Raw genomic sequence first — 14,152 nt, forward strand, 5'->3', positions numbered from 1 at the left:
CAAATGTTAGACATGCAGACGAAAGCTCAGTTCAAGCATTCAAAGTTTGCTATTTAATCATTTTTGTTTTTTTTTGTTTTTTTTTGTGAAGACTCAAAGAAACGGCAGCAGCCTCACTCGCTCAAGAGTCATCTGATAGTTTTTCTCATTCAATCAAGGCAACTGAAAAAGAGAAACTGTGCATGTGTCACACTGTGCCTGTGGCTCACCTTGTACTTGGTTTGTGAGAGTCCGTAATCTCCAATCTTCACAGAGACGTCAGCGGTCAACAAGCAGTTCCTCAGAGCCAGGTCACTGGTGACAGAGGACGGGAGAAGCTTTTACATCTCTTCACGAGTCAAACACAAGCTCAACAAGACTCCGGCAGAACACAGACACATTTTATCAACAGTGTTGCAGTTTTTATCAGTTTTGAGTGCTCCCACTGGACAAAATTGCAAGGTTTATAACCGATTCAAAGATAAGAACAACAGTAGTAATTAACAGCAACAAAATGGGCAAATAAAGCCCCCTTCCAAAAGTATTGTTTTGAAGAATTAATGATGTACGGCCAGAAAAGGTTGAGTTATTTATATATTGGTGTGTTACAAATATATCAGAGATTTTAACCAATGGTTATCATAACTTTGTTCATACTCTTTCAGAAAAAATAATGAAAATCAACATAAAAAAATAAACATATACAAACACATACACATAAAAACACATGTATTACATATAAAAGTGTGCAAATAAGTCCTTGTGAATCCAAATGGCAACAACAGGCACAGGAACAAATGAACAAACACACAAGCAAAAGAAGGAAGGAACAAACTAAGACATGGCTGAATGGTTCAGACGACTGTGGGAGGAGGTGTGGGGGACTCTGTGGAAAACAGATCACCGCCTGCAACAAAATCACTGATGCTGGAGTCTGTAAGGAGCACTCAGTCAGCACCAGGATATTGTTCCAGGAAGAGACCCAGGAGGAGCAGCAAGTCCAGGAGAGCTGGGACTGATGTTCCAGCTGTTACAGACCTTCTGTCATTTCCTGATGTTCCAGTTGTTACTGATGTTATAGCTGTTCAATGGGTTCTTGTTGTCCTTGATGTGTTCCTGATGTTCTATAGGTTTCTGAGTTCTTCCTGATCTTCTAGCTGTTCCTGATGTTCTACTTGCTCCTGATCTTCCAGCGGTCCCTGATGTTTTATCTGTTCCTGATCTTCCAGCTGTTCCTGATGTTCTACATTTCTGAGGTGTCCCTGATCTTCCTCTGTTCCAGAAGTGTGCCTTCAGCCCACACTCTCCTCTCGAGGTTTTGGTTATTTATTCTTTATCGTCAGACCTCCTCTGCTATGGTTTTCTCTCTTTCTTCTCCTTTCATTGTGACCAAACCATCTCTGTCTGCATTTCTTCTATCTGGTCGTCATATTTTTCATACCAAAACATGTCAGACTCTCTAATTTCTCACTTCTTTCAGAGGTTTGGTGATCTGAGGTAGCAGAAGAAGATAGGGTGTACAGCCCAGTTCAGTGGCGGAGAGTTGTAGTAGAACTCTGCGATTTCACAATGTTTCTTCACATCCAATCTATGCGTCTCCATTTCTGCCACCTTGCACATTGAAGCCATGAAAACAGCTTGCAGATTATTTCACGATGATCATTTCACAGGAGGGAATGGGTGTGTACCTGTGTGTGAAGTTGTGTTTGTGCAGGTGCATGAGGCCAGAAGCGATGTTGCAGGCCATCCTCTGGAGAACCAAAGGCTCCGGGGTCAGGCTCTCAGTGGACCGGCAGCTCCTCAGGTAGCCCTTCACATCCCCCTGAAACCGGCAGAACGTGAGGCTGTTACACACTCTCACCACTGGAGGCCAGTGTTCTCACTACAATGAAGTTCCACAGTTCACAAAAAAAAAAGAACAGATGAATTAACTCCCATCTTAAGTAGATTTGTACATATTTCAGAGATTAACAAGACAAATACAGTCATCTGGGAGGATTAATTGGTGCATGGTACAGCCTCCACATTCCTTTCTCTCAAACATTTAGACTGTATTTTATTCTTCTGGATGAACTATATAACAAAAAAGTGTCTATGGCGTTATTTTCTAATGGTCCTTTTCTTTTTAAAAGTTAGGGTAATAAAGAAGTAGGATGTGTTCGATCTCAGACAGGAGGAGAGACTATTCCGGTCAGATTCATACGTAAAAGCTCCACGGCCAATTTCTTTCAAAACCGTTGGGACAAAGAAAAAGGCTTTGCAAATTTAAGTGGATATAAAAATGAGGAAGGTATGAAGATAAAATGTTCAAATAAAAAGAACTAAATCTCCTGGAATTTATCTGTAGCCATTGAGGAGATGTGAGTTTTACATCACAATGAGGGGCTTTAAGTTATTATCACAAGAGGCAATAAGAGAGTTTTATAATCTGGAAAATCAAACCGTTAACTGAGCTGAACCCAGATGAGATTTCCTGGAATGAAGATCAATAAAGGAGAGTGGGTTTCGGGTTGTGTGAGACATTCTGATTGTTGGTAGAAACAACCTCAGACTTCATAGGTCTATTTGTGCAGAACTGTGGGATACTATTTTTATTACAGATTTTACTCAGTTCATCAGAGAAGCTTCAAAGGAGCCCTGAATTTATTTGATTTGTTTCAGTTTTCCTTTCTGTAGCTCAGTGTGGGTGATTTGTTGTGGGTGTGTGTTGTCAGGTTTCGCCTCCAGCCTCTAAATCGCACATACACACATCGGAAATGAATGAATGGAATTATAGTTCACCATTTCATCAGGTGACAGCAATTACCTCTGTGGGGAGTAGAAATAAGAAGATGGATGAGGATAAGATGGAAGACTCCAGCCTCTGCAATTATTTACTCTAAAAATCAGTGTTTGATCTCCTAAATGAATCCATCCTGTGGCGAGGTGGACGGACTTCAGTGGAACAAGTGTACTTTGACTCATCTCGGGCTTCGAGCCAAGTGTTTAAAGCTGCTGCCAAGACGGATTTCACTGCCAGAGGTAGTTCAGAAAAACACACAATGTTTTCAATCTTCTTAAAGTACAGGGCGAGATGGAGGATATCATGCAGGATTTAAAGCGAAGGTCAAAACAACCTTAACGAGGACCTTAAAAAACCCCTGCACACACCTCAGCTGGATCATTTCAATTCCTTTAATGCTCACAGTGTGGTTTAGAAATATATCATTCATTTCATGAGGTGAAGGCAGTATCAGGATTTTAATTTATTATTTATTATTATTATTAATATCTTGTATTTACATGATTTTCATAGCATTTTTTGTATTGTATTATACATAGATAAAAAATATGTTACACTCTGTGGACCTTTTTTTTTTTTTTTCCAATTTAATGTACTGAGTGAACGTGAACATGTCTGTGCACGTTGATCCTGCAGCTTGAGATACACACCAGAGGGCAAAACTCCATAACCAGCAGGTAGGGGGCGACTTCAGTGCACTGGAACAGACACTGCAGCAGGGCCGGGTGCTGGAGGGAGCTGGGGAGGAGGAGGAGGAGGAGGAAGATAGAGGAGCAGGAGCAGAGAGGAGAGATGATGAGGAAGATAGAGGAGGAAGAATAAGGTGAACACTCACCACAGTCGAAGTTTGAGACGCAATTTTTTGTTACACTTGAAATAAAAAATGCTGACTAATGCATAACATTTATATTCGCACGTTTATAACAATTTATGTAGATATCAAACACATTTCTATTCTTTACCTATTCTTTATATACTCTCACCTAATCTGAGACATAATGGAGCAACATACTAAAGGTTATTGTGAGGACTCAAGGAAAACTGTTAAGAAGAAAACAGCTATTATTATTTGAACTGTATTAAATTGAAACAAGATAAAAAAAAAACATAAAAGTGATAATAATAAGAAGAAAACGAATATAATCAGGCAAATTAAAAATCTTGTTATATATAATATTCTCTATGTGTTATGAAAATTAAATTTAAATCAAATTATTATATATAATCGCAATAGATTGAACAAATATTTATTTTTCTAAATTGATAAAATTAGTATCATTGTTGTCATTGCTGCTGCTGCCGATGATGATGATGATGAAGGTGGTAGAGTTGGAGGCGGAGGGTAAAGGTGTTTACCGGTACGGTTGTGCTTCCTCCAGAAAGTGCCTCTGGTCCTGCAGGCTGGCGCTGGTTCTGAGCTCCTTCACCACCACCTGGGTGGAGGTCAGGCCGGCGTTCACCTCCCCGAGCAGCACCTGCAACCACACAGGCACAGACGAATGCGTACAGGGAACACACACATGAACACACACACGAGCAACACACAGGCCCATGGAGCATGGAGCGAGGGTGACGAGACAGACACGAGACGTGAAGCGGACATGCAGGAGTGCAGCACAGATTGAAGAACACACACACAACACACACAGATGGACATACCCAGTCAAGGTACACAAAGATGGAAAAGACGGATGTGTGTTGAGGAGTGAAGAATGTGAGGAGAAGATGAGAAACAGGAGAGAGAGAATGAAGCCACATGTTATTTATTGAGAACTTCACACAGGAACAAGTTCACTCTGCAGCTGTTATGTAGAAAACTGTCCCCGAGCTAACCTCTGCCCCCTCCGGGACCAGCTGAGGATCAGACCACTGAAAGAATACAGCATGTATCCAAGGGCAAGTACCTTTCTCAGAAACTACTCAAAGCTTTAATTTCTTTTGTTTCATCCCCTCATTTTAAAAGCGATATAATATACTCAAATCACAAACTATTTTACTCGAATAATGTTGTTGAAACTTTTCAAGTAAAACTCAAAAGTAACATTATTCTTTGAGATTTTACTTGGGTACTTCAAAATCTGAACTAGTTAAGTAAATGTATTTTTTGGGAAGAGCATTCAGTATTTTCAACAACATAGTTTTTACAGAAACTTATCAAAGTGTTTGCTACTTTCACTGAATTACCATTGTTTCAAAAGTACTCAAAAGGAAATGCACCAATCATAAAGTACTTAACGTATTATTAATAAGATTCGAGCACTGAAGCTGTGGAGAATACCCAAGTAAAACTACGAAAGTTGTCTTATCAGAAACTACTTGAAGTATTGAAGCATGAGTTAGTTCATCATGAAAACTGTTGTTGAAAAAGTACTCAGAAAAACTTCAAAGTACTGAAATACTTCTCAAAATACTATATACTTATGTTACTTTTACTTGAGTACTGTAAAAAATTAATAATTGCAGCATTTAATTAATTTTAGCGCATTAAATATTGGCACTTGAATATGTGTGTGTGTGTGTGTGTGTGTGTGTGTGTGTGTGTGTGTGTGTGTGTGTGTGTGTGTGTGTGTGTGTGTGTGTGTTACCTTCCCAAACCATCCATGTCCGATCTCCTTCAGGTACAGGAGACTGTGCCGGTTCAGATCCGAGGACTTCAGGAGCTGGACTGGAGGAGGAAGAGGAGGAGGATGAAGAGGAGAGGCAGAAACTCTTCATTCAGTTGTTTCATTCATCATCATGTTTTCATCAGATAAGATGAACCACTAAAACCCTGGTCTGTTGAAATCTGTCACTACTTGCCCTGTGAGAAGAAGGATCACAGAAAAACATCCTGGACAAAACCGAAGAATCTGAATCTGAAATCTCAATAAAATTACTACAATATTTCTGTCTGCATTCAAGGTTGTCACAGTGTGTGTGGATATAGTCATTATACACATCAAGTCACATTTATATATATTTTTCAACTTTCTTTGAATGTATCTATGCATATATTCAAGCGTGACATGTATTTACGGTGTATTTTCCTTACAAACATCAAGTTCAAAACACATTTTAATCTTTTTTTATCATCTGTGTGCATTTTGCAGAGTATATCTGTGTAAGTGTTTGTTTAGCTGCAAAACTGTTGTTTCTGTCATGATGTGACGATATTAAATTCTTCATTGTTTAAATTTACTAAATTCCATAAATCTCTGTTTCTCACAAGGTGAGCATGCAGGACTAAAGACAGGAACACAGAACATGATTAAATCAGTGCTGTGAACATCGAGCTGAAAGCTGGAGTCACTGAAAATGCTTAACTGTTTGTGTCACATGTAAGATAAAAGAAAGATAAAAGAAGATAAAAGAAAAATCACAGCCATCTGACCCTCTTTAACAGCAGTATTACTCCCAGTCTGCACATTTAATAAAGGAGACATTAGAATCAGACTTGATTGCATGTAATCTGACCTTTCTGAACACCTGTACAACATGTTTAGGGTCATTTTCTTGCAAATTTCCTCTTTTGGGACTAATGCTAGACTCAGTTTGATTCAATAATTTAGATTTTGTAGGATGGAGGGATTCCATCATGTTGGAGATAATAAGACACATTTTCTGACTTCCAGTGGAAAATGAACCGCATTAAGAGAAAAAATGTAAACAGAAATGGAGAAATCCATCAGATTTTTATGATTTTCACCTGGTTATTTGCTTGAAAACAAAAAGCAGATATTTATCAGTAAAACATATTTACAATCATGAAAATGATATTTTCTGTTTTCATCAACTCTCAGTAGATACTAACTTCAGATTAGAAAAGCCATTTAAAATGAGAGTAAATAAATAAGTTGCGTGATTTATCGTTATTCTACCTCAATAACACATTACTGTGAAAGCAGGTAATGTAAGGTAACATCTGGATGAAGAGGAGGGATCAGATAACAGATAATAAGAGGAGCCATGTCCTCGGTTGACTCAAAGACTCATGAATATATCATCAGATATACAGTATATATAGTCCAGAACATATAACATCTGAGAGTAAGATGATTGAACGCACCACATCCAGGATGTTAAGTGTCTCCTCGGGCTCCATCCTCAGTCCATCTGATATTGACCTTCTCTAAAGTGAAACATCCAAACATGCGAGTGGACGTCACGCATCGTAAACACGACTCTATATGGAGCTGCCGTCTCCGGCATCCATCTGTCTGACCGTCCTCCGTCAGCGTCCTCCCAGGACCCGGGTCCTTCCTGCCGGCTGGACATGCCCCACCTGACCCGCTGCGGCTGCGACCGACGGCCTCCACCTCCCTCGCCGTCCAGCCCTTTTTCCTTTCTCTCTGCGTCTCCCTCGATGACACTAAGACTTCTGGGCGTAGAGGCGGACAGGCAGATCTTTGTGGTGCCTTCTTCCCCCTCAAGACTGCCACACAGTCCCGTCCCTGTGTGGAGGCCATATTGGACACCCCTGTCCCCGTCTCCACGCTGGTCATTCCTCACGCCCACTCACAGTCCCTCCGGCCGGACGCAGAATGGCCTCCATTGTCTGTCCGCCGAGGGCAGCATGGCACCAGTTAGGACCAGTTAGCGTCACACACTGGGCCTATTATCCGCCAGCTCCTTGACACAGGAATGAACTGCGCTTGGTGATAACAGTGGAAGGCAAAGGCTCCCACCTACACCACCATGTTTACAACAAATATTCATGATGCTGGTGGAACAATGAGAGGCAGACGATGCATGATGGTAGAGAGAAACTACACCGACGCCACACTGGGACCTTTGTTGTATAGAAGAGTCTGGTAATTGTGTTAAAGAAAAGAAAAGATTGCATTTTGATCTAACTTTTTACACAAAGAAGCTAACTTTTCAAACAATAAAGAAATGTTTGCTGGGTGGACTATTCAGAGGAAATTCATAAGGTTAATACAATCGAATCATACTTCAAACTTTCTTTCCTAAGAAGTTTCATACAGTGGAGCGACTCATTTCTCCATCAACCATCTTATCAGTACAGCTGCTGAACGCTCTGAGATATCTTTTGTTTTAACTGGACACGTGGGTTTCATTTGCACAATGTTTCAAGAGAAAATGCATCGTTTTTGCTTTTTCATTTCAGAAAAGTTTCACATTTATATGGCAATGTTTTGAAGACGATGTCTACGGACTGTACGTCTATGGAACATGTCGGAGTGCAAACTGAAAGGTTCATTGAGCGTGTTATATAATGTTTGATTGTTTTTATCGCACTCATACACTGTGATAAACTGAAAGTACCACAGATTACCTCACTGAGTCCTGAGCTCTCTCTTTAGCTAATACACTAACTCAATTTCCATTTGACAGCCTTGTCTGGCCGGTTGGAGGCTGCGTGCTGCCAGCGTCTGACTGAGGAATGCATCTGGCCTAATCGCAGTCGTAGGCAGGAAGTCTTCAGTGAGATGCACGGCGGGTGAATCACTCAGAGCCAAATGGAATTCCCATTATCCCGTCCAGTCCGGCTCATCGCGCTCAGCTCCGCGCCGAGGCGCTGAGCCGCTACGTCCACCTCTTAACGCTATCTGAAAATCACTGAGGACCGTTCCACGCCCACGTTGGGTAACTCGATGAGAGGACGCAAAGGGGGAACGATCTGAGGTGGGATGGACAAGCTCAAACCAACACAATGAGCTTTTGGTTTGGGTGAAATTTCTGGGGATTTTAAAGCCTGTTTCTGAAGTGGAAATGTAAAAGTTTTGTTGGACATCATCTTCAAAGCTATGTCATGTAAATGTGAAACTTCTGAGAACGATCAGCTTAACTGAATACCTCCTGTGTTCATCATGCAGTGACTGAATGGAGCTTTGAGCCCCAAGAAGCACAAATCAACTGTGAAACGTCATTGTCACAAAGGGAAAGTAATAATTAATAACATCCACGAATAAAAGTCATGTTGAGCCAGCTGACGGAATGTCTCTCAGCAACATCTGAAGCCGATTCACACCTCCTTTACAAATGTGTTAAAAATGGGTGCAATGTGAAGCAACACGGGTTTTTCATATGTAGGAATCATATTCTTCGTTTTCATATATTTCTTTCAGTATTTTGTGCAATCTGGTGAACATACTCGATATTTCCTGTTCATAAAGCCAAAAGTATTAAATCAGTTTTTTTTTTCACATCTGCAATATGTTGTGTTAAACCTTTAGTAAAGCAGGAGTATGGTGTCAGAGTGATTGTGAACGTTCTAATCAATTCTCAGCTTAGCTTCCAGGAAATATGTGAGGGTTGAACCTAAATGGTTGACAATCCTCAAATGTGTCATACGTTTTGCAACTTTCACATCAAGTTTTTTGTAACATCTAGAGCGATTCTACAAAAATGAATGTCCTGACTTTGTGTATGCTCTCTCAACTCTGTGCTTTCAACTCATCACAAAGTAACTCGGCCCAGCGAGTCTGCAGAGATAACGAATTGTCCCTGGAAGATGTTGAAGCATAATGCGTGCGTGGGAGTGTGAGAGCGGCCTGGTCTCTCGTCTGAGTGGGTGTGAGCAGCATTAAGTCTTTACAGCTCAGCCTGCAGCAGAGAACAGCTGCATCAGGGTGGGTCCTCGGTTCGGGACCCTCTGTCTGAGCCAAAACTCTCCCAGCGCTGGAGTCTCAATAGGAGCCCCTCCCATCCACATAGTCCGCCGACAGCCCGGAGCACAGCCGGATGATGGAGGACATGGGAACGCTGGCTGGAAGCAGCCGAGTCATTACTGCAAAGAACAACCACTTTTAAAAACTGCATTCAAACCTAATAAATCTCAAACAGAATCTCTGTTTTGGCAATTTGCAGCTTCTCTGGCCTTTAGTCTTTTAGCTATTTATATGTAATAAACCTGCATTCAAATGAATATATACATCTGAATGTAAATATTAAGTCTAAAAGTTGAAGGAACAAAAGATGACGTTCCAGCGGAATGACAGCAAATCGCAACAAATCCCCCCAAAATGTTTGGTTTTAAAAGATTTTCTACGAAATGCTTGGCGTGGTCCGATGGATGCATTCCTTGACAATATTTCTCTCTTACAAAAGTCAATATCCTGTAATGATGTCAGTGGGCGAGGCCGTCCTGAAGGTGCAGTAATGAATCCCCGGCTGCCACTTCGAACACACCATATGGTTTCTATTATCCACAGAGCGGCTGTTAGAGGGTCAGTTTACCCAACAACACAAAATATCTTCCCAGTAAGATGCAGACAGACATTTTGAAAACACTGGTTGAGAATTGCCTCAAATTTCTGTCAACCAGATGTTTTTATGCATTGAACATCATACACCCCACAAAAGGTTTGCATTTGATTATAATCAAGTTCTTTGAAAGGAAATGCTGTTACTGCACATGAAAAGTCAAGTATCAAACTCAATGAATCTTTAGTAACTGTAATTATAAAACAGCTAACAGTTTTTTTTTCACATTGCAGTATGTCACTATTCAAGTCCTCCACTGAACAGTACAGTAGATAGTAGCGGCAGTAACAGGTGTGACTACAATGCTCCTATAAACCGGAGTTTAGCAAAATAATAACAGAAGAGAACACAATCCTGAACTGATAGACAGGAAGAGACTCCAGCTCACAGAGTAACTCACTAACTGTAGAAAGCTGAGGCGACATTTATACAACAAAGCTTCAAGTGAAAATGCATCATTTTGAACTCAGTGTCCATTTATGGAAACACAAAAAACGACGTAGTTGGCCTTCAGTACAATTACAATTATACCTAAACCAAAATGCTGCAAATGTTTTGCGTTTTCACTTAAAAATGTTGCTGTGTGAACAGTGGCTCAGACAAATCAGTGATAATGATTTCACAATAGCAATCAGCTGCTGTCAGCATGGTTCTGCTTAAACTCGTGGCATTGCAACTGCTTGATTTTGTCTTATCTGTAACATTGGAAATACCATTAACGTGCTGTGGACTGATCTTGAAACAGCTTCATGAAATTAATTCAATACTTCCTACTCGCTACTAACAGAACATAAAAGAAAACATTTTTAAAGCAATTCAAGTATCAGAGTCCTTGAATTCTCTTATTCATCAGCTTCTCAGCCACAACGTTCACATTTGTAAGAGCTCGACATCTGATGCATGCACGGCGTGTGCGTGGGCACGGTCCATTCAGTCCCACCACACTCCACAGCCGTAAGTTTATCGGGCTGCATCGGCCCATTATCGCACAACAACGAGCGCTGTCAGGTCGAGACACAAGCAGAGGAAACAGAGCAGCGCTCTGACTGGGGTTTTGTGCTCTCACATTCCTCACATACCAACAAACAGCAGTGTAGGCCGGCCGCCTGGACGCCATTATGCAACAAGCAGATGTTTGTGGGAGAGAGTGAAACCTAGAGAGCACGGAGTTCGTTCTGGAGGGACCTGCAGTGAGGGATTGTGGGATAGGTGGAGGCCCGGCTGACCAAGGCCGGCGTCAGGGTGGAGCTCTCTCCTGGGAAATACTCCCTCCGCTGCCAGGATCACAAATCTGCTCATTTCTCTCACACCCTTCACATATTCTCGCAAAGTTTTCAACAAATCTCAGCGCGCTGGCAAAACCAGCACGGCGACGTCACGGCTGGATATTCGCTGAGAACGTATCAATCTTATGCTTCATCCCCTCCAACAGCCGTCAAACAGAGTGAATCACTCTAAATGGAACAAAGGGATTTCAAAGATTTACTCAGGGAGAAAACTGCAAATGAGAGTAAGACTGTGTTTAACCTTCAACACCGCGCTCCCTGCACGCTCCTCTGCATACACTCCTTTAAGGCAAGCGTAGCTACGCTGTCTTCTGCTTGAATATTTCCGTGTCTTTGAACAGGATTTAACTCTTTGTAGGCCACTTGTTTATATTCGTAGATGTGTTGCATTCTAGAATAGCGCAATCCCATCATTATATGTGTGAAAAGCAACAAAAAGTATCAAAGTGAGACGCATTTCCAGGGTGACGGACTCACCTGATCGACCCGGTTGCTTAGCGACCGGCAGGGTCACCTGGGTGAGCGGCAGGATGTAGACGTCTGGGCTGCTCTGGGGGGCCGGCGAGGCCAAGGTGGACATGTCTGCATGGTACTCCTCCCCGTCCACATTCTTGAATTCCTGGAGCAAAAGGATTCACCGGGAGGTCAAAGGTCATTCTGCTTGTTTCACAACTCGGAGTTCAGACCTTGTGTGCAGGACCTCCTTTGAGGATGGTCTGAGACTGCCTGCTCCGAAGTCTGGCATGAGAGCAGAACCAGAAAACTATCAGCTGTACGTAGGTGAGAGTGGGTGTGAAAAGTTTTGCATTTACACGCCAACGTTTTGAAGACACTTTTTTTCAGATGGAAATGGCAGAAACGCTGAAAACAATGTAATTAGCATGCCAGGCCACAAGTCGGCACTGTCGTTTGCTTTTAAAACAGACATTCGCACTGATAGATGATTATGTGATGGTTAGGAGAACATGGACTGGGAGTCATGACACTCTGGAGGCTGCTGTTGTTTTAACTGTCCATCAACTCACACATGTGCAGATGAACTGTTTATTCGGACTATGGTGCAGTTGCACCATTTTATAAAAGTTGCATTTTTATCTTTTTTCTACAGCGATAGAGTCGGACAAAAACCATTACAATGTAAACGGACGCCTAAAATGCCTAAAAAACGTTTCGCATTTTCACTTGAAAACGTCACACAAACGGTGCTGAGGTTAGAGGTAATCTGAGGAGCAAAGTTCAATGTCACAGTTTGACTGAAGTACTTTCCAGTAAATACTAAAATCTGCATTTTAAAATCAGTGGCAGACAAATATGTTTTAGTTATTTCATGCAACTAAAATGCATCAAATACACTGAAATGAAAACGCAGCTGAGAAGGAACCAGTTACCAGTAGATTACAGAAAAGTAGTGAGTGGCTTATGAGAATAATACTGTGTGTGTTGGGAGGAACAGAGGAGAGAGCAGAGGAGCAGAGCTGTGTCCTCTCACACCGGATGTCTGGAAAAAAAAAAAAGGGTCTTAGATGAGAGCTGCAGCAGGGTCCCATCACTGGAAAAATGTGACCTGCTGCAGCCCCTCAACAGCACCCACACACACACACACACACACACACACACACACACATTAATCTCACGCTTCACTACAGCAACACCAATACAAATGTTCAAGCAACACACACAGACACACACACACACACACGCCTACTGCCTCAGACCCACATCTTCACACGGCCCCACTCACCCTGCCATTCAACATGTGGTTTCACTCACACGCACACACGTCAGTGTCATTTTGAGCAAAGCCTCGTTCTTTGCAGTTTTTTTTCAACAAGAATCGAGGACAAATCGAACATGCAGAACATCAGATCAGTACATTTCATAAGATGAAACCAACACTTTTGCCTTATTTTTTTAAACTACATCTTTTTTTTCACGATTTCAACACAGGTTTCTGTTGTCTTTTCAGTTACAAAAGTTAACTGTTTGTTTTTTGCTGTAAATGGTTTTTATTTTTGCTAAAATTCAAAGAAATCTGCATCTGCATCAAGTCATTAAAGCTCATTGATTTCAAAGCTGTTGTTCTCCTCTCAAGTCTTAAAATATAACTTTTGTCATCTGTTCCTTCAAATGCTGCAACATGCTCCACAACTTGCATCTAATCTGTGACTTTGACAACATGACAAAGTTTTTCCCTAATAAATCTGTCAGTTTTGATTAACTGTTATTTTGATGAAGAATTTATTTCCTCATTTCATCATGTCAAATTAATCAAACAAATTTAAAAAAAAAAGATAATTTTGTTTTAACTCAGTATAACTTACATCCTTAACTTCAAACAAACTAAAACCAGAAAACAAGTTATTATTCACTCATCATGATTGATCTTCAATAAGTTCAGTTAATTTACTAAAACAGGAATTGTCTGACATTTTGATGCAGTTGTAGTGGAAATGCTACAAAGCTCAGATATATTACCAGTATATAAAATATACAGATGCACATTGTTAAATCTGACTTTTTACCTAAGTAAAAAACAATAACAATAAAATCAAGCAAGCTGCAAGAAACACAAAAAGCTTCTTTTTCATGCAGTTTTTCTTCCTGCAAAAACCTTTCTCACATTCAAAAGCATCCAATCATGAGAAGATGCACAGTTTGATCTTATTCAATTTTTGAGTTTATCTATATGAAACATTTCCAGACTGATCAAATACAAACAAAGAGATTAGAATTTAGAATTTTTGTATATAGTAAATTCATTTAAAACAAGAATCTTTAATTTTAACATGAATTCTTTTCCCGTCATCTTACCTTCCCTCTGAGTCCATAGGTGGAGGCGACATGTCAGCAGATGCAAACTGCAAGCTGCAATACCTCTGTCTCTTTCTCTACCTCTCTC

At 40.9% G+C, this 14,152-nt stretch overlaps 1 protein-coding gene across 1 annotated transcript in view; it reads right to left on the reverse strand.

The window, feature by feature from the left end:
• Positions 1-14,152, reverse strand: part of aatkb (apoptosis-associated tyrosine kinase b) — a 45,847-nt gene that overhangs the window by 8,853 nt on the left and 22,842 nt on the right. The window contains exons 3-8 of the mRNA XM_030097632.1: positions 11,731-11,872; positions 5,347-5,426; positions 4,118-4,236; positions 3,412-3,499; positions 1,668-1,801; positions 210-294 (exon numbers count right to left, since the gene is read on the reverse strand). Coding sequence (XP_029953492.1) covers positions 210-294; positions 1,668-1,801; positions 3,412-3,499; positions 4,118-4,236; positions 5,347-5,426; positions 11,731-11,872 — 648 coding nt within the window. The remainder of the gene's footprint in view (positions 1-209; positions 295-1,667; positions 1,802-3,411; positions 3,500-4,117; positions 4,237-5,346; positions 5,427-11,730; positions 11,873-14,152) is intronic.

The sequence above is a fragment of the Salarias fasciatus genome, chromosome 8, assembly GCF_902148845.1.
Source record: "Salarias fasciatus chromosome 8, fSalaFa1.1, whole genome shotgun sequence".
In the NCBI taxonomy this organism is placed as follows: domain Eukaryota; kingdom Metazoa; phylum Chordata; class Actinopteri; order Blenniiformes; family Blenniidae; genus Salarias; species Salarias fasciatus.